General features: G+C 32.3%; 2 protein-coding genes across 2 annotated transcripts; one reads left to right on the plus strand and one right to left on the minus strand.

The window, feature by feature from the left end:
* Nucleotides 1-385: 385 nt before the first annotated feature.
* Nucleotides 386-8,680, minus strand: LOC120181422. The gene is made up of 20 exons (XM_039186549.1): nucleotides 8,408-8,680; nucleotides 8,279-8,341; nucleotides 7,996-8,168; nucleotides 7,804-7,894; nucleotides 7,640-7,717; nucleotides 7,496-7,555; nucleotides 7,275-7,379; nucleotides 6,802-6,912; nucleotides 5,972-6,013; nucleotides 5,709-5,822; nucleotides 5,438-5,595; nucleotides 4,703-4,926; nucleotides 4,506-4,586; nucleotides 4,300-4,362; nucleotides 4,114-4,205; nucleotides 3,365-3,413; nucleotides 2,314-2,384; nucleotides 2,061-2,180; nucleotides 1,403-1,503; nucleotides 386-548 (listed from the first exon to the last, which is right to left on the minus strand). Exons 1-20 carry the CDS (start codon nucleotides 8,543-8,545, stop codon nucleotides 386-388), a joined length of 2,097 nt encoding a protein of 698 aa, XP_039042480.1. The 5' UTR covers nucleotides 8,546-8,680.
* Nucleotides 8,681-18,423: 9,743 nt separating this feature from the next.
* On the plus strand, nucleotides 18,424-23,675 carry LOC120181357 (chloride channel protein CLC-c-like). The gene is made up of 7 exons (XM_039186514.1): nucleotides 18,424-18,625; nucleotides 18,976-19,176; nucleotides 20,467-20,644; nucleotides 20,909-21,171; nucleotides 21,587-21,856; nucleotides 22,165-23,293; nucleotides 23,426-23,675. Exons 1-7 carry the CDS (start codon nucleotides 18,453-18,455, stop codon nucleotides 23,513-23,515), a joined length of 2,304 nt encoding a protein of 767 aa, XP_039042445.1. The 5' UTR covers nucleotides 18,424-18,452; the 3' UTR covers nucleotides 23,516-23,675.
* The last annotated feature ends 2,605 nt before the right edge of the window (nucleotides 23,676-26,280 follow it).

Raw genomic sequence — 26,280 nt, forward strand, 5'->3', positions numbered from 1 at the left:
ATGATATTATTTTATTCCAATTTAAATGATTTTTTTACAACTATATACAATACATATATATTTCTTCGTATTTTCTTCACATGTGTTGTACATATATCATACAGAGTTGAGGGACTGACGCAAACTTGAAAATCAATCCACTAATTACTAAAAATTTCGAGTTACTATTCGAGTTACAACTCGATTTGAACTTGAAATTTTTTCGAGTCGAGTCAAGTTTATGAAACTAAAACTCGAAGTTAATTCGAGTTGAGTTTTCTCGAGTCGAGTTTTGCTCACTCCTAATCAAAACACTAAACTTTTTTCCTTCAACATTCAATATAAATGCTAGAAACCCGGCTAAGCAGAGTCCAGAATGACGTAATAACATACGGTGTAAAGAAATTTAGGCAAATGAATAACATGGCATGTTCACGGACAGAGCATGCAATGGAAACAGGACATAAGACATTCTATTACTAAAAGAAATTAAAGAGAAGTGGATAGAAGAGGAGAGTAATACCCGTATGATAAATAATCTCAAGGTGAGCACAATTGTATCTCTTGAACTGCACAAGTGAAATGTAAAAATAAAATAGTTATACCTTTCACGATTTTCTATTTAGGGAGAATAAAGAGACAAAGTTATGGACATATATAGCACAAGTGTGAGCTTAGGGATGAGAGAAAAGTGGGGGCAAATAAGTTTAGATTCGAACAGAAAACAGATGTCTTAAGTTTTAATTGAAATGAAACTAAGTTGGCATGCACCAATTCCACGATATGGCATTATACGTTAAAATAGAAGCCGAATCACAGGTCACTCCATATTTTTAGGCAAATTTAGACGCTCGTAAGATAGTGTTTTGCGTCCTCGGAGCATCGGGAATCTATTCATATCAATATTTCCTCATATTTGATCAGAGCCCCTTCAGCGGATTGCCATTATAAGTTCATAATGGAAATAACCTTAGTCACCATATCTATGAAATCACATGGAATTTCTTTTAAACCAACCACCTTTGGCGTATTCCATGCACTTTCCATAAAAAAAAGGTTCTGATCTATTTCTTTAAAACCAGCCAGCATTACATAGCAATAATATTTAGCCCGCAAAATCCCAATTGTACTTCCACGGTACTTTTCACAACAGAATAAGCAGTTTCCATACCTGGTTCTTCTTGATCAGCTAATCAACCCAAATTTTCAATTCCAGGGCATAAAACTTCCAGGATGAGACATCAAAGGACATTATGGAAATACCCATTCCGGTGAAATGGAAGTACCTTGTCTGTTCTTGGAATAATATTAATTTTGTGAACAATGAGACATGTTTCTCTGATTTACTATCCTTAGGGATGTGGAGCATGCTATTTTCTAAATCAGCAAAATTTGTTTCTTACAAGAGAAACTTCAAACTTACCAGCTGATATCTGTAGAGCTGCTATCTGCTCGTAAGAGACGTTGAACACCATTTGATTCCACAATCATAAACTCTGTAGGCTCTCCAAATGTTATCTTAATCTAGAGAAAACAATAAACAACACAGAAAAAAGATACCAATATAAATATACGAGAATGTAAATTAAGGATTACTCGTCATCACTAATGCTTCAGGAAAACATATGATATATCAAAATCAGGCAAGATCAGTGAACTCAATTTCAATATATCCATCAAAAAGCTCTAAGTGGGCATAAATATATTGAGGCAATTGTTTAACTGCACAGAAGGTTCACTGTTTTGATTGAACAAGAAATGCAGAATACTATGTGATACATTGTAAAGCGAATATCAATTATTACTAGGATCTGAAAGTTCACTATTTTTAGCTTAGCATAATCCTGAATCCCTATTGTTATAATAAAATAATGAGACCTATTGTAATATTTGATTTCCAGAAATAACTCAACATTATTCTGCTTAGCTTCTGGGATTTTTTCTTTCCTTTCATCATTAATTTCCCTGTTCTTCCCATGATTTCCATCAATTCAAACCTGAGAATTGCTATGAATCTTAACCTCCTACTCCTGCATCACTCCAACAGGATCTCAAAAGAACATATAAATTATGTGTATTACCTCAGTGGTTGGACAAAACTTTTCAATGACTACAACACCATTGGATCCACTACACTTAATAGTGTAACCGTCCCTTTTAATAGCCAATGTAGCCGGCCCCCAGATATCGAGATATCCTGTCTGTAATATAAAAGAGTCAGAAAATACTCTCACGTTGTCAAGTTAATTAATAGCATGTACATATTATGCTAATAATGGAGTCATTATCAAACAACGAGCAACATAAACAACCACCCAAGTGTAGAAATCGTACCGAATTTGAAACTTTATATGAAGCATGACCACTATAAAGAGTCCTTTCTATACAGCCTAGCATCTCCGGATCTGTTAAAAGTAGAATAAAAAGAAAAAAGAAAAGCCAGGAAATGAATTTTCTATATCAAGTGTAAGAACATGAGTCAACAAGTTAACAAGGGACAACACAGATGCTAACAATTTTCAAATGATAAAATGCAAAGAAATAGTTCAAGCACAAAGCAACACAAACTTAATCCGGTTAGAAGAAGAGAGAATATAACCAAAACAGACTACGACTAAACAAAATAAAAACAAAGGAGATCCCCTCCATTAAGTAGTCATTAAATTCCAAAACCTTAGCTATCATCATTTATATATGTGGAGTTCAATTATTAATAATGGATCCCCCATTCGCAAATGATGTTGGTGGTGTACTGGAAAGTATTGAACACAAAGGTAAAAGGGTGGGGGAGAGCCAAACCTGCATGGATATTGCTGTTGACCAATTGTCAATCTGACAAAGTTGACTATTGGGTCGTCGTTTATTTAGCACTCTTTATTAATTACCATGCACAACAACAATTACACTACTAAAATCAACTTAAACACATTAACTGCAAGAAAGTGTAATTACTAGAGTCTAGGGTAGTAATTACATCCTCGTGTAATTACAAGGAATTCTAATTCTCTAGACATGTTTAATTGGCAAAGTGTAATTTACACACAATTCCATGAGACCCATTAATTAAAGAAATGGATTAAGAAAATGTTTGAAAGTCATTGTGACTAATTACTCACGTAATTCCCCCCATTCTCAACCCCCTATAAGAATTGAAGAGAGGGGTTCTCCAATTACACTCATTTCAATGAGACCCGCTAATTACAATAGTTACTCAAACATACCATCCATGTGTAGTTACAAAAAAAATGTACCCAAATCCAATTATTGGGTGGCTTTCCAAACACACCCTAAGTTTTCTCTAATTTCAATAAATATCTCATTTAAAAACATTAAAATGAAAAGGTGTGCTAAATAAACATCAGGTACTACTATCAATATCACTCACCACATGCGATCTTCTTGTGCTCATTGGCAAAGACCTTCACCAGCTCTCCCTAAATTGACAACAAAAAATTGTTATACAATTTGGCAGGCAGCAATAAAAAGATAGTTTCCGTACTGCAAAATAGTTCCTAGTGCAAATTTCAGAACTATTGAGTGCAATATACCCAAAAAAATAATTGCAAACTTAACTTTTACAACAAACACTATTGATCTTCATAGATGGCAATCACCCTCCAATCTACTTAGCACCTACTGATGCCACATCAGCATGGGGAACTTTAGAGTTAGCACTCAGACCAATATGAATGGTAGGTGAAGAAATCCAATGATGCAAAGAATAGAAAATGCAGATACAAAAATGTAAAGAATCAAATATGTGTTGAGTTTTGATTTTTCTTTTTTACAACACTATATGACCTCTGGCTACATAATGGGAAGTAGAAGTCTCCCATCCCCCTATTGCTTCTTCCATCCCAAGAACCAAACTAAAGAGCCACAATTTAAAGGCTTAGGTTCTTAGCTGCTAGAATACCCTTAGGGTTCTTAGCCACAATTCAATAAGTGGCTGCATTCTCAAAAGGTTTTTTATTTCTTTCAGTATTCTAAACACAATTGCAATTTGTCCTAAAATGTTCAAGAGTAATCTTCAACCATATTCAAAGGCAAGAACAGAAAAGCCAAGGATAACAAACTACATGTGAATGCACAAGGTGCCCGTTATGGAAAACAGCATTGAAGTAAATTCAATACCTTGCGATTCCTGTTATCTAGAGGCTGGACTTCAATAGCAAGGTATGTATCAACGTCATCAGCAGTAACAAGATAATTTGGTTGCTTTGCTCCTGTTTTTCAAAACTCCTTTAGAAACAAATTTCTATGAATAACAGGGATTATATGGAAAGAGAAGTTAGAGAAAGATTAAGGATAAGCAACTACCATTAATATAATTAACAGATCCATCTTCCATATGGCGCACCCACTGCCATCGCAAGCACATTACTGGATTATATATTCATACTACAGAATCTAAAGGAATGTTATCTAATCCACAACCTCTTCAAAAACATCAAAGAAATAATTGTTCAAAAATCCTAAAAACTTAAAATAGAGGGCAAGAAAATCCAGAAAAATAGAATATCCACATGCCTGAAGTTCCCTTCCTGGATAAGCTTCCCCAGAAATTTGGAGACCTTCTAGAGCTGGAAGTGGATCATCCTCTGCTGCTGCAGAAAGCAATAAAGAATTGATAGTCAATAGTAATTAATAGTTGCAACCAACAAAGTGTTGTAAGATGAAGGCTCTTCAAGAACTGGTGGTGGATAAGGAGGATATGATGAACTGGAGTCGTCTGCAGCAGCATAAGGAGTATTTCCTGAACCCCAATTGGAGGGAGGCTCTCTTTCATTCTGGTGTCCCTCGGCATCAGGATAATCCATCTCACTATTGCTAACAGGGTCACAAAATGTAACTTGTTTATTAATAGTTTCTTCACAATATCGTGTAGTATGTGTGTCACTATGAGTAACTGCCGACTGTGTTGATATCTCATTGGGAGTGGGAGTCCTGGCAACCATTAACATCAACCTTCTTTTTCAGTTGACATATTTGAATGCTGCCATGCCCTTGTCATACAAGAATGCTCAGCATGTTCTTACAGAAAATTCTTCATGTCTTTCATCAAATAAAAACTATAAGAAAATGCAACTCAATTATTTTTTCATAACTTCTGTATCCTAATTTGACTATTTCTCAGAAATGCTTATATGCATAAAACAAGAGGCAAATATATCGGGAGTGATTCACAATGACATGAAGTACTGACCTTTTAGGACTTATACGGTTACAATCTACATAAAGCATACCAATACGGTTAACCAGTTGACAGATTCTCATATGTGAAAGAAGTATTATGCCACAATGGAAGCTTTACATTGGTTCATCATGAAAATTTAGTTTTTGAAATTATTCATGGCAACAAAAAGAATTCAATGAAAACAGAACCCACCAACAAATGCAGATGGTTGTAATTTGTACATTCAGTTCATAGTAGCAATCTCCATTTGACCAGGCTCACCTGCTTGGTATAGGTGAATACCTCCCCAAATCATCAAGTTCCAAATCTTTTGATGCAATACCACCACCCAAGCCACCTTGGTGCTGACCAGGTAGATCCCATTGTGCGTCCTTTTGAGCATCAGAAATTATCTGCATCTTTCCTTGGGAATATGTAGGCTGTGGCACCAATTCAAGGCCATTTTTGGCTTTTTGCTCTAACAAAAAGTATAAGAATTTACGAAAATCATTATGATACAAAAGTACAACCAAAAGAAGATATATGAGCATACCGATGTAGGCAATGCTGCACCAAGGGAATGTAATGGTGATTGAGGGGCGAAATTGGAATGATTGACATCTGGCCGCCAAGGTGGCAATTGATATTGCCACACCTTAAGCTTTGACTGAGGCCATAAAAGAAGATGGTGGGCATCATTAAGTATTTAGAAAAATATATACACTTCCAAAGTTAAGCCAGGTTGACTCCATCAGAACTGAAAAAAATAGTTGCGTTCAGCTATTTTAAACTTCATTTCGAGAAGAAAAAACATACCTCAATAACAATAAGCTTCTCTTGCATATGTTTAAATAAAACCTGCAAAAGTACTAGCCTCATGCTTCTGATTAAAGAAAAGAAACATGAACGTTTAAACTTATTCAAAATATTGTTCGCTCTTCTGCCTTGTGCCCTTATCTAACATATGCCTCATTCTTTTTTACAGGGTCTCTTCAGAGATTTCAAGGTTAAAGCAAATAGAAACTAGGTATATCATATACTTTGCTACAAGTAATGCTAATAAACTTTCGACTCAAAGTACTATTATGGTCGTTAATTGTCCCTTAAATTATAAGAACGAAAAAACACCCACAAGCACAGAAATAAAGTGCAATTTTGAAAAAAGAAAATACAAAGAATGGATGAAAGGAATGAAAAAAAAAAGCCATCCTCCATTTGTCTAATGGAATATTATAACAATAAGCCCACAAATGAACGCAATTTTTAAAATAAAATTTCCAACAATGCAATCTTATTTTACCATATTCAAAAGAAATTAGCCTAACTACAGTGAAAATGACCCAATCAATTGCAAATTATCAGTGGATTCAATGATTTAATAGAACAGGGCTATCACAACAATGACTGTGTTAATATCTGTGCATGGATAATCAGCCCCAATGAATAGCATTGAAGTTTGTCACTCACATTTGACATTGATGATAGGATAGAATAGAACACTTGCAATTGAATTAAAAAAATAAATTATATCATGCAGAATACAGACTACCTCCCAATTATCTTGCAGGTTTATATGGTCTTTGCATCAAAATATATTGTACAAGAGTAATTCCATCAATGCAATTTGAACGCATTTTGAAACTGACCTTGACATTACTTACAATGGACTGAGCATCTGGTACAGGTGGCTGCAGGGAATACTCTGCTAGAAGAGGAAGCAAAGATGAAATAAAAGTTGTTCTTTCTTGCTGTGCAGCCTGAAAGAAGAACCACAGGCAGAACATTGAAAAAATCAATGTTAAAAACAGATGTAATCATGAGCAATGTAATAACACAAAATATTACAATATATGGAACCAAAACCACACAAGTTGGAGATAGAAGATTTTCAAACATGAAAAGTCTGAAGAAAGCAAAGTAATTTCACATGCAAAATAGTTTGAGTTTTAATCTCGGAAGTCTTAATACAAAGAAAACAACATGGTTCAATGCCCAAATAGAATACCGGCACATAGCATTCAAGACATATAGAGAAGACAAGTAGCAGTCACATAATTATATTATATGTATGCATTAACCATCAAAGTAAAAATTGAATAATACTAATAAATGAAAATACCTGTGACTGGTAAGCAAGACGAATATTTTCCTCTATGACGTCTTGCCTATAAGAGAGAGCTTTTGATGCAGCATCAACGAGGTCCTGTTGCTGCTGATCAAAGGCCTGATGTGAATATTTGTCAAAATATATATTATAAATTAGATTTCCATTCCAGAGCAAGTAATCGAAAAAAGAAGAGAACTAGTGATAGTCCAAGAGGAAAGCTGGGAATATAGCACCATTCGCAAATAGGAAATGTGCTTTTCAAGAACATATTTTTCATTGCGTATTTGGGCTTCCTGTGATTAACCATAGATTATTAAAAATCCAAAACTAAAGCGTATTCAAAGAAGATAGAAAAGCAAAAATAACCAAGACACAACCTTGACAGAAAATTCAGCAAGCTGCTTGCGCAACTGCAAAATCTCTTCTTCTTGTTCCCGAACCTTATGGGTATCATCCTGCAGAAAAATAAGGTTACTGAATCTCTATATGAATAATAATAATAATAATAATGATAAGACATGGTAAAAGGGCAGGAAGAAACCTGTTTCCACAGGGAATTGGAACTATTTACTGGGGGCATCAGCAAGAAACCTTGTGGCAATCTAGAATCATATTCCCCAAATAATTGATGCCTACCGTATTAAAACATGTGAATCAGAAAAACAGTTTATTTCATATTAATACACCTACAGTTATTAATTTACTATAACTACGCAGTGTACAGAAGAAGAACCTGGGAGGGGAAAAAGAAATGGCTGATAAGGGTGAAGAGAAAAGAGAAAGAGGAGGGCCCACGTAATTGTCAGAAAAAGAAGCAGCACTCGGAAGTGGATTCAATGTTACAAAAAAATTGACATTGGCAGCTTCGTTAGCGGAAGCATTCGGATTGCTACCACTTTCCACTTTCTGATTTCCATTAAATATAAACAAATTCCAGCAGGGAAAAAAAAAAGCATAACGGTCACATAGTGCTTAATTTTGATTAGAATGAAGGGGGGGAAGATAAATTCTCCTACATATTTTTCGAGTTGCTCAATTGTCTTCTGGAGTTCAGACCTCGATCGACCGTTCTCTTCCGCCTGAGAAAACAAAGAATAAATTATGATTCTAACATTACTACTATTCCAGAAGAAGAAGAAGAAGACCTGTTGTTTAATGGTGGCCTCGGCAGCCTCGACGGCTTTCATGACATGAAACAAGCTATCTTCGTTGAAGGGCTTCTTGTCGTTGAGATCCAATCCGGACAATTTTTCCGCCAATTTCTCATCGTGACCGTTCTCCATGCCCCTACTCCCACGATTGATTCCCAATTAATCAAATTCTCAAATCCAATCTCGATCATGCAAATCCTAACCTAATAATCCCAAATTTTGAAAAGAATAACATATACAATGAAGAAAAAGCAATGAAATGAGTGGGAGTGACCGAGGAAAGGGAAGAGGAAGGCGCGAAAGCATGCCTGCGTCTTAACTAAGACAATGATATTTCATTACAGCAACCGGCAAAGATTCACCCATGCCATGCCACGCCAATAATAATTATCAGAATAAATTATGTATTTAGTCACCCGATTATTTTTCTAGTTCCGTTTTAGTCATCATGTTTTGTTTCTTTTTAGTCACCTTTCGTTAAAAATTAGCGATAATGTCAATGTGACATCATAAAATTATATCATGCCATCACTAAAAAATTAACGTATAAATAGTTTTGTTAGTATTTTAACAGTAAGTGACCATAATGAAACCAAAATATAACATTAGGTATAATTTTAAAAAAAATTGTTAAGTGAACAAAATAGAATCACAATAATAATTGGTGATTAAATATAATTTACCCTAAATATTATTTTTACTAGGGTAAACTAAATATTTACTCACTTAATTATAGGTTTGATCTGCTTTAATCTCTATTACTTTTAGTGTCAATCAAGTCACCTTTGTTAAATAAGTAAATGGGAGGCACACATGGCTTCCTTTTAATTGGGATGGAATAGTTTTAGTCCTTCATATTTTATTTCTTTTCAATTTTGATATTGATATTGTCATGAATGACGAATAATCAACTACAATGATTAATCAACAGTGACAACAGAGGAGTTGACGAATTTTTTATGCCCCAAATTGATACACAAATTAAATTTTAGTGACTAAAATTAAAATATTTTACATTTCAGTAACAAAATTAATGTGCAAACTATAATTTACGAAAGGGATATTACGTTGTCAATAATTTAGCAATTCAATACTTGAACTAAATCTAAAATTGAAATTCCACGCTAAAATGAAAACAATTTAAAATTTAATGATAAAAACGATACATGATTTAAAATGTAATGATATTCAATATAATTTAGGGTAAAGTTACAAAATGGTCCCTCGATTATAGAGTATTATTTTGTTTAGTCTCTCGACTATCAAAAGTTGCAAAATGGTCCCTCGAGGATGTTGCTTTGTTGTATCTCTTGATTATTAAAAGTTACAAAATAATCATATGACTATTCATTATGTTCCAAATTCGTCATTTTCCGTTAAAAATTGATGGCAGTCTGAGTTGGATGTTAATCTATTTTCTAATATATGATAAAATATGTTCTTAGAATCGCAAACAACTATCATATATTAGACAACATATTAACATCCATCTCAGATTAACGTTAATTTTTTTAACGAAAAAGAACGAATTTGAAACATAATGAATAGTGGGGTGGCCATTTTGTAATTTTTAATAGTTGAATGACTCAACAAAGTAGCATCTTATATTCAAAGGATTATCTTGTAACTTTTAATATTCGAGTAACTCAACAAAATAATAACCTATAGTTGGAGACCATTTGTGTACTTTACCCTATAATTTATCTTATAGTTTATAATACTAAACTGTTATCGGACAAAAATAACATATCATGTCCCCTCCCATTGCTTCACAAGCTTCTGTCCGGCACATATCAAACATTTTACGCCGATTTATGTTGAGACTTGACCTAACCACTGGTTTCCATAATGATTGCGAAATGTCAAACTTAATTATTCACAAATGGTGTAGTAAGGAATATGAATACTCAATTCATTCATCGGTTAATTCAGTTAATTGATCGAATTGAACTACTCAAAATTTATTAATCAATTTTTCTTTAACCGTTAATTGAATTTATTTTAAAAAAAATTAATCGAATTATTCAACTTTTAAATAATATATATTATATATTTAATATTTTATGTTTATTCGATTAATTTGGTCGGTTAAAATCGAAGTTTAAACACACATATTAGCTAAATAATATATCAATAATATATATAATATGTTAAATAATTAATAGTTTTGATTAATTAAGTAATTTTGAACCAAAATAATCGATAATCGAAGTTTAAAAAAATCATTAACCGTTAACCGGTTAAATCTAAAATTAATCGATCGATTAATCAAACAAATTAATTCGATCGATTAATTTAATTTTAAACGAATTATTAACACACCTAACCTCGACCTTAAGTTGGGTATTTACACCCTCAGTACTTGTAATTAGAGATAGTTAAAATATTTGAATTTAATAAAGTTTGCATATAAGAGTTACAAACAGTTTTCGCGTTCAAGGTAGCGGTATTGATTTTGTCCGGTCACTTCCCCATCATTTATTTTTTTTAGATTGTTGTTAGATTTTATTATTTTTAGTTGTATTTTAATATATTTATAATAATATATTATTTAGTCCCTAGTATCATGATTATCAGTACCTTCGGGTCTCGATGTAAGTTTCTTTCACTAGTTTGTACCTTCGAGTCTTGATGCAAGTTTCTTCCACTAGTTTGTGATTTTATGAGATTCCTCAGTTGTTTGCTTTCTTAATGTTTAATTTCTTCGTTCGTTTATACATGATATTTCGTCAGCGTCCATATACATGTGTTAATTAGTATTTGACTGAACAAGTACTGATTTCTTCGTTTGCCATGAGTCTATAACGCTGACTAGATATTCCATTGTCTGCCTAGTTCCTGATCTCACTCTTCTCGTGGTGTCGTTGGTCATATTTTCCTTTATTTGAGTCACATCTTCTTTTCAACTATTAGCCCATTGTTCTCCCTCGATTCTTCTCATGGTGATAGGATAAAAGTTAATGAGAGATTGATTTTTCGTTCGTACGTTTTGGATATTCTCTAGATTCTTCAGGTTTATTTTTATTGATCATATTCTCACTAGTTATTCACTGCTTCTAATATTGTTATAAATGATGTCATTTATAGTCAATGCAATCTACATATCTATTCTAAAATATTATAATAAATTTGAATCCACGATGAATTTTATATAGCAGAGGATCGTGCATAAACGAAATCTAAAATTCTAAATCACGTGTCAGAATTTAATATATATATATATATATATATATATATATATATATATATAACATCTTAAATAGAGTCTTATAGAGTAGTGCATAAGCATGGACGGAACTCAGGGCGTAAATGAGTCGAGTCGAGTCGAGTCGAGTTCGAGTATTGCTGAACTTGACTCGACTTGAAAACTCTGAAATGAAGCTCGACTCGACTCGAAAACTCGCGAGTTTCAAATTTTTAAGTTCAACTCGAACTTGAAATCATGAACGGAAGCTCGTGAGTAGCTCGAAAAGGCTCGAAACGAATTTTTTTTTATTAAACTTAACTCGATTGAAGCTTCAAACTCAAACATGAACCTTAAATACATGAAAATCTTATTGTATTTTTAAAAAAAATCAATACATAAATATTAATATTATTAATAATTTATTTTAAAAAAATAAAATCTTAATATAATATATTTTCGAGCTGCTCACGAGCTTTTCGAGTCGAATATGAAGTTGCTCGTTTCGGCTCATTAAGAACTCGAGTCGAGCTCGAGTCGAGTCCGTTCGATCCGAGTATTTATCGAGCCTTGATCGAGTCGATCTCGAATAGCTCGCTATCTTTCTCGTCTCATTTACACCCCTAGACGGAACCATAATTATAGTTCTAGGAATAAAATATAATTAACAATTAAAATAGCGGGAGACAAAATCAAAATAAACTAAAATTTAAAAGTGTAAACATATATTAAAACAGATAAACTAATGTATAATATGCTTAAATATAATATTATTTTATTGTATAACCATCGGTATATGTTTGATTAATTTGGATCGAGTACTGCAGATGCCTAATCAACATATAATTATTACTTTAATGTTGTTTTTTATTCATATTTACATCACTCTTTGTATTTTCAAGCAGTGTTTATAGTTGATAGCCTTACATTACCACTATAAGATATGTTATATAATTTTATATTTGATCCTCCGTGTGATATTAGTCTTTTATATTTATATTAATATAATTATTAATATTAAATATTTTAATTTTATTGATTAGTTAAGGAGATACATATTAATTCGTATTGACGAAACGTCAATATAAAAATATATGCTATTAATATAAAGATATGTGATTTGTATGAATAAGATGCCATATGGACATTAATGGATGTGATGTTAATACAAACTACATGAATACATGTAATGTTAATTATGAAAATCATAATATTGTAATACCCTTGAATTAGTATGTATAATTATTTTACATCAATTAAGTAATTATTAGTAAGATGATATTATAAAACAAAATGACGTAATCTCATTATATAATTTTACATTATTATAGTAATATAAGATTATAAATTAAGTACACAATAATATCATATCACTATTCAAAATAATTATTTTCAACTGAATATGAAATTATGATTCATAATATAAGATTTTGAACGACAATTTTAAAGTCCATAATTCAAACATGAAAAATGATTTGATTCGAATTACTTAAAATTTATTATGAATATTTATTGACGTGTTTGTCTTTAGGTATAAAATAGAATTTTAATGTATTTTATTATGAGATCTTTAATATCTATTGATATTAAAATTATATATTACATCTTTTATTTATGACTATTAAAAATAAAAGACTGACAGTGATAGATGTAACTCTAATGTTAATAAATAATAAAATTCTAATAATAAATATATCAAAATTTCATTTGTACAAAAAATAAAAATATACATAAATAACCCACGTCTTCATAATTGATTTTTACTTTTTCCCACACACAAAAAAAAGGGCACTTTTAAGCTAAAAACATGTGTTTCTTTTCATTGAGTATTCTTATGAAATCATTTATGGTGGGAGAATATGAAACACATCTTACAAAATATCTAAAATAGTAGTTAAACTACAAAACGTTATTAAATTATATATTTTTCTAATAAAATAAATAAGAATAAATTACAATGTTCCTCATTAAATTTTACTCTCTCTTATTTTATTCGTTGTATTTTTAATTTTTCTAATTTGCTTAATGAACTTTACAGATTGAATCATTTTGTTAACTCCTTTGTTATCTCTATAACGTTTGTGATGGCGTGCCATTTTTTTTATTATTTAATATAAAATAATTAAAAATATAAAGTGTAAATTACATTGTTCTTAACTGAGCTTTACTATTTTTCTTATTTTGCTCACCCAACTATAAAAATAAAAATAGAAAGTGGTCGGATATCACCGTTGGATACCACTGACCGCCGTAGATGGTGGTTGTTCGATCCAAAATTTCATGGGTCGCTTCGCCTCGACACCTTGAGTCTAAATTCGACCTCAATTTTATTGAAACTTGATCTAAAGTCCACGAATTAGAGACTGAAAGTGAGTAAGTTGAAACTTTTTAAACGAGATTCACAAATTTTGAGACATTTACGGTGAAACAACCATCAGATTCGGACTCGGGGGTCGAGATGAACCGACCCGTGAATTTTGGGATTGAACGGCCACCCTCAACTACGATAGACGGTGATCGGAATGAAAAATGATGTGGTAGCCGGCGGCGGCAACCGATCATCTTATTTGCAAAGTAGAGGGAAAATGGTGGGAAATATGAGGATTTGAAACGACGTAATTTTGATGTATATTCGAGTTTTTCAAAACGACATCGTTTTGATGCTTGTACCATGTCATAACACTGTTAAAAAATTAACATCAAAGTGAATAAAATGATTCAATCTGTAAAATTCAATTAACAAATTAGAAAAAGAAAATGTTAGATATAATTTTAAAATAAAAAAATTACACACTAAAACAAAATAAAATTAATAATTTAAGTATTAAACGTACATTAGTCTCATGCAACTTTAAGTACGGCAAGCAACAAAACGTGATTCCCCTTGTAGGTTGCTAAAGTTGAGGGGTCACGCAAAAGACCGCCCAGTAGCTAGCTGACCGTTAGATTCACCCACTTTTCCATCTGGGAAGAGAAGAATTTCAATTAAGGAGATGGATGACAAGTTATTAAGGATCTGTATGACCATCAACCAAATTAATTATTTTACCGTCCATAATTTTAAATCTAATTTCAAGTCAGCCCACAAACTTATTTTATTTTTAAAGAAAACCGTCCTTAATTCTATTTTTTAGCGGTCAACCCCACCTATAGAAAAAATGTACGAAAATTATTTAGTATATAGATGTGAAGCCTAGAAGGGTGACCCGAATCAAATTTTAGTTTTTTTTGGGTAATGTGGAAAAATTTATCGCTGTACTAAGATAAGCTCTTTGAAATCTTGAAGGACTCGAAGATGATTTTACCATTTTGGAGGCAAAAGATCACTGTCTCCTACATGTGTGTAAAATTCGGTTAAAATTAAAGATTTTTTTAATCTCGAGCTGATTTATTTTACTTGTTCAAATTATTTAACATGTTTCTGACTACTATTGTAGAATATATATGTAATTTTAATTTCCCTTTTTTGGTAGTATTTTTTTTCTATTTTAACCCATCAATTTTGTGCTTTATGCAATTTAGTTCTCTAACTATGTTTTTTTTGTTGTTGCAAATTTGTCTTATGATCAATTCACTGATTCTTTCATACTCAACATTATTTTGTTCAAAATCACTTTTTACAAATAAATTATATAATTTTAAATGACTCAATTTATTAAATAATGTTATAAATCTTACTTACACATTTGAAAAAATATGGAAAATATATATGTATATTGTATGTCTTTAGAGAGAATAGTTTAAATCAAAACTATTCAGTACTATAATATTATAAATAATTATATTTAAATTTAAATAAAAATTAAAACAAATGATTTGATATATGACAACTAATTATTCACTACCCCATGTGAATATAATAATAATAATAATAATAATAATGCATAAGATGTCAAAATATTAATTAATAATCCCATATTTCTTTCTATAAACAAAAATATATTTTTGTTAAATACTAAATTTCATATATATATATATATATATATATATATATATACGAACGAGTTATTCGGGTGGTAAGCAATTTGATATCGTTTAAGTAAATTTCGAGTTTGAATTATTGTATATATATAAAATTCCTGTTGAGATACTCACTCACCGAAATTATGTGTACGAAGCGAGTTGATTCAAATTAATTAAGACGAAGCCTTAAAAACTGAAAGTACAATAAAATTATATATATATAAATTATTTATAATTAAATATGGTGTTTAAGAAAAATAATAATTGAATTTATTTCGATTAATATTATTATGATATCATTTTTAATGTTTGAACATATAATATAATTTTAACCTAATAAAATAAAGGGTAAAATATACAAATGGTCTCATGACTATAACATATTGCATTATTGAGTCCCTTGACTATTAAAAGTTATAAAATAGTCCCTCGATTGTAGGAAGTTGCTTGTTGAGTCCCTTGACGATTAAAATTTATAAAATGATCACCGACTATTAATTATATTTTAAACTCGTCCCTTTTCATTAAAAAAAGTAACTATCGTTTAAGCTGAACGTTAACATATTGACTAAGATGTGATAGTCATTTGAGATTATGAGATCAAATTTTATCATATCTCACTCAGTCAACAGATTAGCGTGCAAATTAGACTACAATCAAAATTTTAATGAAAAATGAAGAGCTTGAAATATAATAAATAGTCAGATAACCATTTTGTAACTTTTAATAGTTAAGGGATTGAAAAATAAACTTCCTATAGTCAGGAGATCATTTTGTAACTTTTAATAGTTAAGGAATTCAATAAAGTAATATGTATTGTCGGGGACCATTTATGTACTTTACCCTAAAATAAATAACTTTAACCACTCATGTTTTGAATTACCAAGAGTTTTTTCTCAATTAATCTCAATTTGAAGTGGCACAATCACATAGGTGGAAAATTAAAAAAGTTGCTAATATATGTATATGGAAAAAAAAGTAAGGGTAAAGTATATAAATGGTCACTAAACTTTTAAGATTCTTGTATTTAGGTCCCCAACTTTTAAAACTTGTAATACAATCACCAAACATTTAGTTCGTTTGTAATATGGTCTTCGACGTAACGATCGTTTCACTGCCGTTAGGGTAAATTATATAAATGGTCACTGAACTTTTCAGGCGCTTGCATTTAGGTCCCCCAACTTTTAAAACTTGCAACACAATCATCAATTACATTATAAACTCCAAAATCCAAAATACTTCAATTACATTCTAAACCTCAAATTCCAAAATACTTTAATTACATACCCAACCCTAAATTCATAATTCATTCTCAAAATCTATCTTAACAAACTAAACTTGAAGAAACAACCCTAAACCCTCAAAACATAATTGTTTCGAAAAAATTTAACCAACTATAAGCGAACAATAAGTGATTATGTTGGGTTTAGGGTTATGTTGGATCTAAATACTCAATTCAGTTTATAAAATAGTTGACTCGAAATTTTTTCAATTTGAGTTTATAAAATTTAAATCAAGTCGAATTGAATTGAATTTTCGAGTTTCTGTTTAAATTTAAATTTAATTATAATTATAATTATAATACTATAATATTATTTGATTTTAATTTAAATAGTTTTTTAACCATATACAATACATATATTTCTTAATATTTTTTCCATATGTGATATACATGTATCATACAGAGTCAAAAGACTTGATTAAAACTTAAAAATTAATCCCCTAATTACTAAAAATTTTGAGATATTCAAGTTGTATTTTACAATTCGATTTTAACTTGAATTTTTAAGTTGAGTTTATGAAATTACAACTCCAAGTCAATTTGTATCAATTCAAGTCGAAAAATAATTTTTTCAAATCGAATTGAGTATTGTTCCCTTATAGTTGGTTAAATCTAACTTTTAAATCCTAAACCCAACATAATCACTTATTGTTATGGACCCAAAATGAACTAAATGTTGTTGTTCATGTTTGGTTAATTTGTGGGGAAATTTAGCATCTAGGGTTATGTTTTAAAGGTTTAGGGTTACTATTTCAAGATTAATTTGTTATGATAGATTTTGAGAATGAATTATGAATTCGGGATTGGTCATGTAATTGAAATATTTTTGGAATTTGAGGTTTAGAATATAATTGAAGCATTTTGGAATTTAGGGTTTAGAATGTAATTGATAATTGTGTTGCAAGTTTTAAAAGTTGTGGGACCTAAATGCAAGCGCCTGAAGAGTTCAATGACCATTTATATAATTTACCCTAGCGGCAGTGAAACGGTCGTTACGTCGGGACCATATTGCAAACGAACTAAATGTTTGGTTAATGTATTGCAATTTTTAAAAGTTTGGGAACTAAATGCAAGCATCTGAAAAAGTTCAATGACCATTTATATACTTTACCCAAAAAGTACTGGTGATGGTGGTCAAGATACGTATAAAGTTGGCTGATTCTATTATGATATATGTGAATATGGTTTATAAGTACTTTCCTTTCAGTCCCAACCCAATCATATAGGATTTTGTCATTTCCTTTTTATTATTAATTATTTTCATATTTGGATTGCTTTGTTTTCTGGATTTTGGCCTTCCATTTTGTTCTTGCCAAGTACAAAAGCCATCCCTGCTCTCTTTCACAGTAGTCTCTGATCAGATCTGTGTCTTTTAGGTACGTGCCCGGTCTTTTAGTTTCTTTTGTTTTCTATGTTAGTATCTCATATACGATAAGCTTTCAAGTTCCCGTGAGATTTGGGATTTGAGAAATGAATCGAGTGTGTTGACTTGCTTTGATTTTGGAGATTTGGGTTTCGAGAATTGAGTTCTGGATTGGATTTATTTTGACCATTTTCATGATTGGAGTGCAGGCCAAAAGAAAAAAAAATTGTTGTTGTAAATAACAGTTATGGACCGTGAAAATAAACTACTGAATGAAGATGATGATATTGAAAGCTATACCGGGAAGGACATGTATGAGAGGGTGTGCAGTCAACCCCTTTTGACTAAGAGACGCAACACCACTTCCCAGATCGCCATCGTAGGTGTCAATGCTTGTCCAGTGGAGAGCCTTGATTATGAGTAAGCTCTAAGCCCTAAGCTCTCTATGTTTTAGCCAATGTTTAGCTATGCCAACAGTGATGAAATACGTTATAAGGGAGAGAGACATGCTTCGATCCGTAGCCAAACCGAGTACCGGGGAGAAAATGATCAACTATGACCTTGTTTTCTTGGCAAATTTTCAATCAAGTATATATATACACATACACACACGTGTGTGTGTATATTCTGTGTTGGTATTGATTGCTACTGCTCCAGAGATTAATGTTCTTAAAATGAGTAATTTTACTACTTTTACATAGAGTAGCCTTGAATAACTAGTTTTAGCTACCAGACCTTTGTCTATAATACATATTTTTTATTTATAACAGGATAATAGAAAATGAATTATTCAAGCAAGATTGGAGATCAAGGAAGACGGTCCAAATATTTCAATATGTTCTGCTTAAATGGGCATTTGCACTTATTATAGGGCTCTTCACTGGACTAGTTGGGATCTTTAACAATATAGCAGTTGAGAATATCTCTGGGTTCAAGCTGCTAATGACCACGGGACTCATGCTGAAGCACCAGTAAGTCAACTTTACTATTGCTGCAAACTCCCTTACCATGTGATCCTCTGATTCTATCTTGCAATTATGCTCTGCCTAACTTGCTGAGTATGGAATATCAATAGTGGATCCATTCAAAACCCAGAAGACTTTCTACTTCGACAATTAGAGAAGTTGCATTTTTTCTTTCAGGAAAATCAGATCCACAAATGATCAAAATGATCCCAAAAATTCTTTAACTTCTAGTTTTTCAATTTTTGGCTCTGCTTGGATACCTCTGCTTTGCGTATGTATCATGAAATCATCATATATTCTTAAATATAAGAAAAATATTCTACACAAAGGTAAAAACTTGTTTTTTGTTTGAACACTGAAACTGCTGTTCTTAATGCCACTTCATCTTCTTCATCTCAATGATGAGAGCCTGAGACATATTGTCTATGGCTAGATCCGATAATTTATGGTGGTCTAAACATTGTCTAATTCTTGAAACCTCTAATTAGATGTTTGATGATTGTGATTATTTTTCCGGTTTACAGTGGATTACTGTAGTTAGTTATTGGCTGACAAAAGTTCAACCTATTTCAGTTTGTCATAGAAGTCAAAATTTGGAAATATTTGTGGCTTTTATCTTTGGATTAGGATAATTGAACTTCATCATTAGCAAGTATGTAAAAGAAAACGTAAAAAGGTTTCCTTCATGCTATGCTGTACCCTGCATAACACCACTAAGAACGATTAATGGAGCAGACTTCATTAATACCCTTTCAAATATGTAAACTTTATTCAGACATGCATTTCATTTGCATTGTTAGTATATTATATATGAGAAAATCTAGTTAATAGTATGGTATTATCGAAGTTAATTAGTTCCAGACATGGCTTCGGAATTGGTTGGTCATTAGCCAGATATTTGTAGCTAAAGGTAATTACATAGTGGTTTCAAAATTTCATTGATAGTTCATGTTAATGTGGTTATCAGGAGTAGAGAATGGGCTTAGCAGCCATTACAGCTATAGTACTGATGCTTGTGCTTGTAGAACTGTCTGAAAGTAGTTTCAATTCTGGAAGGTCAGTTGAGAAGGAATAGTTGACAATGGATTTAGCCAAAACATAGAAAATCATGATTGCTTTTGATGCCAATTATTCTCTAATTTCTTCTTGAGTTCAAATTCATAAATTGCATATAATCTTTAATTCTAGCAATTTTTCAGATTTTCACTTTTATATTTTCTAGCGTAATGAACATATTAAAAACTTATAGTTTTATCATTTTAGTTTCATTTAATTTATAGCAATGATCTAGTGCAGATACTACAAGGCTTTTGCAGCACTTGCTGGCTGCAATTTAGCTCTGGCAGCAGCAGCTGCAGCACTTTGTGCTTATATTGCTCCAGCAGCAGCAGGTTCTGGTATTCCTGAGGTGAAAGCCTATCTCAATGGTGTGGATGCTCATTCAATACTGGCTCCAAGTACTCTCTTTGTCAAGGCGAGTGACATTGGCACCTTAAACATATTTAGCACGCTTCTTTTGCTTGTTATCTTTACCTTTTCCTCTTGTGCTTTTGATACTGGTTTACCGTTTTGCATATCACAATAATACATTATATGACTACTGAATTCCTTACTAATGTGAGCATAGTCTGTTAAAGCATTGGAAAACATCTTCAATATTTTTGTTTATCGATGGTAATTGAACCTGTTCTCTGCACCGTTTTGAATGTATTTTTATTTCTTATTGCATATCTGGCAGATTTTTGGATCAATTCTTTGTGTGTCTGCTGGATTTGTCGTTGGCAAAGAAGGGCCTATGGTTCATACAGGTGCTTGCATAGCTTCTTTAATCGGACAAGGAGGTTCCCGAAAATATCATTTGACTTGGAAATGGCTTAGATATTTCAAAAATGATCGTGACAGACGGGACCTGATTACTTGTGGGGCTGCTGCTGGTGTGGCTTCTGCCTTTCGTGCTCCAGTTGGCGGTGTACTATTTGCCCTCGAAGAGGCAGCGTCATGGTACCCACTATATTTCTCTGTCAAATTAGTAGTAATTGTTACAGCTCCCTCGCCCCCCTTTTTTTTCCTCTCTTTTCCTCATTTTGTCTTGCACACTTTGATAATGCTGGTAATATTTTACCAATGGCATGAAAAATAATTCTTAACATTACTTAGAAGATTGTTTTCCTTGCTATTCATGCTGTAATTTTTGTAGTTTTATTTATTCAAATCACAAGACTATAAATACTTTATAACTACTAAATGAGCTAATCATTTCGCAGAAATTTTGGAAGCCTGGTATTAGATGGCATGTTGTGGTAGAAACTAAAAATGTGTGAATCACAATGATGACTGATATGTGTCTTGAATATTCAGTGAGTAAATTACATGCCTATTATATCATGATGTGTGGTTTTCCTTTGCTTATCTCTAGGTGGAGGAGTGCTCTTCTTTGGAGAACCTTTTTCACAACAGCAGTAGTTGCTATAGTTTTGAGAGCTTTCATACAATTATGCTCTACTGGAACTTGTGGCTTGTTTGGGGAAGGAGGACTAATCATGTATGATGTCAGTGCGGCCAAAGTTTCATATAGTGTGCCAGATATACTGGCTGTGATACTTCTAGGAGTTATTGGAGGCATTTTTGGAAGCTTATATAACTATCTTGTGGATAAGGTCCTTCGCACTTACAGCTTGATTAATGAGTATGTACCTCAACCAATCATAGATCCTGGTATACTCGAGCATAAGTAGTTTTGTAATACGGTTACTATCAGTGGCAGACAACATAGATAATATATGCGTACTAGTAAATCACTGTTTGCTTTGGCAATTTTCCCCTTTCTTTAAAAGAAAAAGGCAATTTTCTGTTGTCTATCATGTGACTGCCCTATACTATTTGATTTGATTTAACACACTAATAAAGCTTCTGCAGTATCAGTTATTTGTGATTCAAATTGTACCTGTGTGCTACATTTGATGATAAAGCGTAAATTGTTCTCTGTTTGTGCAGAAAAGGACCTGCTGCTAAGATTCTACTTGTTGTTACCATCTCCCTGTTAACATCTATCTGTTCTTATGGCTTGCCATGGTTTGCTACATGCATCCCCTGTCCCGCTGAAGTTTCTTCAAGATGCCCCAACATTGATGTATCTGGCAACTACAAAAGCTTTCAGTGTCCGCCAAATCATTACAATGATATGGCCTCCCTCTTTCTAAACACTAATGACGATGCCATCCGTAACCTATTGAGTACCAGCACTTCAAAAGAATTTCATCTCTCCACCCTTTTCATCTTCTTCTGTGCTGTTTACTGCCTTGGAATTATCACCTACGGCATAGCTATCCCATCGGGGCTCTTCATTCCTGTCATATTGGCAGGGGCTGGCTATGGCCGCTTTGTTGGTAGACTATTTGAACCAATTACTAAACTCGATGTTGGTCTGTTTGGGCTCCTTGGGGCAGCTTCCTTTCTTGGTGGCACTATGAGAATGACGGTTTCCCTGTGTGTTATACTGCTTGAGCTCACTAATGATCTGCTGATGCTTCCGCTTGTCATGCTGGTTCTCCTTATCTCAAAAACCATGGGCGATATGTTTAATCATGGAGTCTATGACCAAATAGTAAAACTAAAAGGTTTGCCATATATGGAAGCTCATGCAGAACCTTACATGAAACATTTAGTCGCTCGAGACATTGTTTCTGGTCCTCTGATCACCTTTTCTGGTGTCGAGAAGGTAGGAAACATATTACATGCTTTGAAAACGACAGGGCATAATGGATTCCCTGTTATTGACGAACCACCTTTTGCAGACTCGCCAGAATTGTGTGGGCTTGTTCTAAGGTCTCATTTACTCGTTTTACTGAAGGGAAAGATATTTTCAGGGCATAGGGTACTTGCAGGAGATGAGGTAGTGCGTAGAATCTCCGGATTTGACTTTGCCAAGACAGGGTCAGGAAAGGGAGTCAAGTTAGAGGATCTCGACATCAAAGACGAGGATATGGAAATGTATGTCGATCTCCATCCTATCACCAACGCATCACCGTACACAGTGGTTGAGACCATGTCACTTGCCAAAGCCGCTGTTCTCTTCCGTCAACTAGGTCTCCGGCACATGTGTGTGGTACCAAAGGGTCAGGGGGTAAGTCTCTCTTGCTCTGTACCTATGTTTTTGGTGCATGAAAAATGTTTGAACACTGGAATTTTGGAGTATATATGCAATGATAGATACATGCAGGTAATTTCGTTTTAACTATCTATCTTATAAATGCAGAGGCCTCCGATCGTCGGAATCCTGACCCGACACGACTTTCTGCCGGAGCATATTTTGGGACTGTACCCTCACATGAGTCGTCGAAAATGACTATGAAAGAGCTTCGATTGGTGGGTTAGTGTTCCGTTTTGGGTTCCAATGTGAAGTATTTAAAACTACGTCCAAACTTTGATGGAAGGAAAGCAAAATCATCCATTATAGAACTTGTTGAAGAGCCATTTCAGAGAAAAATATTTATAGCGCAAGAAAAACAGTTTTTATTTATTTTATCTTTCATTTTTTTCCTCCCTTGCTTGAGCATGTGTGAAATATATACTACAGAGTTGTTCTATGACAAGTTACATTTCCTTGAAACTTCCTGTTAATAGTATTTACAAAGCTTGGGTGGCTTTGCAATAAACGTGTCAAACTCGCATTGACTAGTTTGCTCCATTCATAATAGTTAAGATTTGAATTTCTGACTTTACTTAAGGACTAACTGGTTGTTGGTTTAAAATCATCATTATTTGATACGTTCAAAAATATAAAATGATGATTATTTGACATATCATCGATATAAAAAAAAATCACAATCTTATGATCATTTATTTTAATTTTGCTACAATCTTAATCTTAATATTATTAGTGAAATTAATTTTTCTATTGACAATAGATTAAATAATATTTTTTATTTAATCGCCTCATAATTTTTTTTTATAAATTAGTAATTATAAATACTTTTTCAGAAATCATAAGTTAATAGAGAAACGACATGATGATAAACATTGCTAGTTATTAAAGAACCAAATCTAGAAAGTTCTAGACTCGATAAAAAAATAAAAGGGAGAGAAGGAGATGCTTGGGCGGCAACAAGTAAATTGGTAATTGGATTAGGGTTTGTTGGAATTTGAACTAAAGAAACAAAGATTAAGACAACTGAAAGTAAGGGTAATAAAAAGATTTATAAAGTAAAAACAATAATAGATAAAAGAAAGATATGTAATGAAATATTAAACTTAGCCAATAAAAGTGGGCGGCTGGGTTGTTGTTTGTGCTTGGATCTTGATGAGTGGATGCTTGTTGGAAAGATGGAATAACAAGGATCGTGATGGCGAAGACGGAATGGAGATCATGTCAGATTGATGGGAAAATTTAATTGAAATTTTACCCTTAGTATGCATGAAATTTAACACAAAACTCTAGAATTTTATATGGTGGACAACAATGGAGGAAAGGGATAATGGATTATGAAAGATGAAGATAGATGAATAAATGTCCTATCGAACTCTTATAATTGCAATGAAAATGTAAACTCAATAATACAACTCTAACCAATCATCTTAGTCGTAATAAAAAGACAAATCAAAATGTGAAGATCTCTCATAAAAAACTTGAAAAGAACTTAATGAAAAGAAGCTTCGAAGTCACAAGTAATCAACACTTGCGAAGAGAAACTCTCAATGTATTATATTCAAGAAAAAGATGTATTTACAATAGTGAGAGAAACCTCCTTTAAATAGATTTGGAGGAATTCTTGTTATAACATAACTAAGTAATAAAATAAGAATAAAATAACAAATAAAAGCAACCCTAATCTATATGAAGTTGGTGACATGGATGTGAGCCCTTGATGTAGTGTTTGATCCAATGGTTTTGATGGAAACAAGGAGTTTGAAAACTTTATTAAATCCTGTAACTTGTAGGATGAGATGAACGGTATGAAGCTTCTGGAAGGTGATAAGATGGCATGTGATAAGCTATCAGAGTTTTATCATTACAATGAAATTATCTTTCTATCATAAGATGAAAATATTGAAAATTCGTAATTAATTACAAATCCCGTAAAAGGATTTCTACACGTGATGTTTTCACTAAAATGAACATATTTTGAGTTTCTGAGATCGGATTGATGTGATTCAAGAACCGTTATAAAAATAAGAGATAGACAATTATCTCAAGAAGACATGTTGACCAAATAATATCAGAATCTCATTAAAAAAGCTATCGAAAGTCTGCTGCTCTGCTTTCCAAGGCTTGGTCGTGTGAATCAATTGAAAGCGTTAGTCCATCTTTCTTTTATGTGAGTCTTATGGTGCATGTATCATAAGCGGAGTTTGATTGCAATAAAAAAATATTTAACTAATTTTTCTTTGTAAAATTCTTTTAACCATTGATTAAATATTTATTAAAAATTATATTTTATATACTATTAGTATTTTAACAATATGATATAATTTATTCATATAACTTATATATTAAAAAAATTAATTAATACAATCAAAAGATATTAGGTCGATTTAAAACATTAGATATATGCACGAACCCTAAACAAAACTATTAAAGGTGGACTATACGAAAAGTTGTTAAATAAGTTACTAAATTATATTTACATGAGCTTACTATAATCATTCGATAAAAATTAAAAAAAAAATTATTTTTTAATAATTAAAAAATTCAGTAATCAAAATAATCTAGCATAGTTTTTACCTATTAAACTAATATTATAATTGTAGGCTTCCTAGTTTCTGTATTGCGAGTGGAAAAGTTTTTCCAAAGTTCGATTTAAGAGATTGTAGAGAAACTCGAAAATAAGCTAAGAAGCGCTCTCGCAAAACAGCCTGAGCAAAACGACTCACCAACACGAAAAAGTATGGACAAAAAGGACGAGAAATTGCTGGAAATCTGCAAAGGAGTTGAGAAAATGAACATCATCCTCATCATCACATCTTCAATCCTTCTTTTGCTTTTTATTTTTATGCATCATTGCTGATTCAAGGGCGTTTTTAACTTTCTAAACACGATTTAGCACCATCCTTATCCATCATCATTCACCGCTTAATCATCTATATATTCAAACAATTGTTGCAGAGGAGAGA

This window comes from Hibiscus syriacus, unplaced genomic scaffold (genome assembly GCF_006381635.1).
Source record: "Hibiscus syriacus cultivar Baekdansim isolate YM2019G1 unplaced genomic scaffold, ASM638163v2 tig00112523_pilon, whole genome shotgun sequence".
NCBI classification, from domain to species: domain Eukaryota; kingdom Viridiplantae; phylum Streptophyta; class Magnoliopsida; order Malvales; family Malvaceae; genus Hibiscus; species Hibiscus syriacus.

Excerpts from the sequence above, each read along its gene's own strand:
- LOC120181422 (XM_039186549.1), bottom strand. The coding sequence starts at position 8,545 with ATGGAGAACGGTCACGATGAGAAATTGGCGGAAAAATTGTCCGGATTG. Across the intron at positions 4,206-4,299 it reads ATCTGTTAATTATATTAATG|GAGCAAAGCAACCAAATTAT; the intron begins GTAGTTGCTTAT and ends TTTGAAAAACAG. Across the intron at positions 3,414-4,113 it reads TAGATAACAGGAATCGCAAG|GGAGAGCTGGTGAAGGTCTT; the intron begins GTATTGAATTTA and ends TTGTCAATTTAG.
- LOC120181357 (XM_039186514.1), top strand. The coding sequence starts at position 18,453 with ATGGACCGTGAAAATAAACTACTGAATGAAGATGATGATATTGAAAGC. Across the intron at positions 18,626-18,975 it reads GTGGAGAGCCTTGATTATGA|GATAATAGAAAATGAATTAT; the intron begins GTAAGCTCTAAG and ends TATTTATAACAG. Across the intron at positions 21,172-21,586 it reads CTCGAAGAGGCAGCGTCATG|GTGGAGGAGTGCTCTTCTTT; the intron begins GTACCCACTATA and ends GCTTATCTCTAG.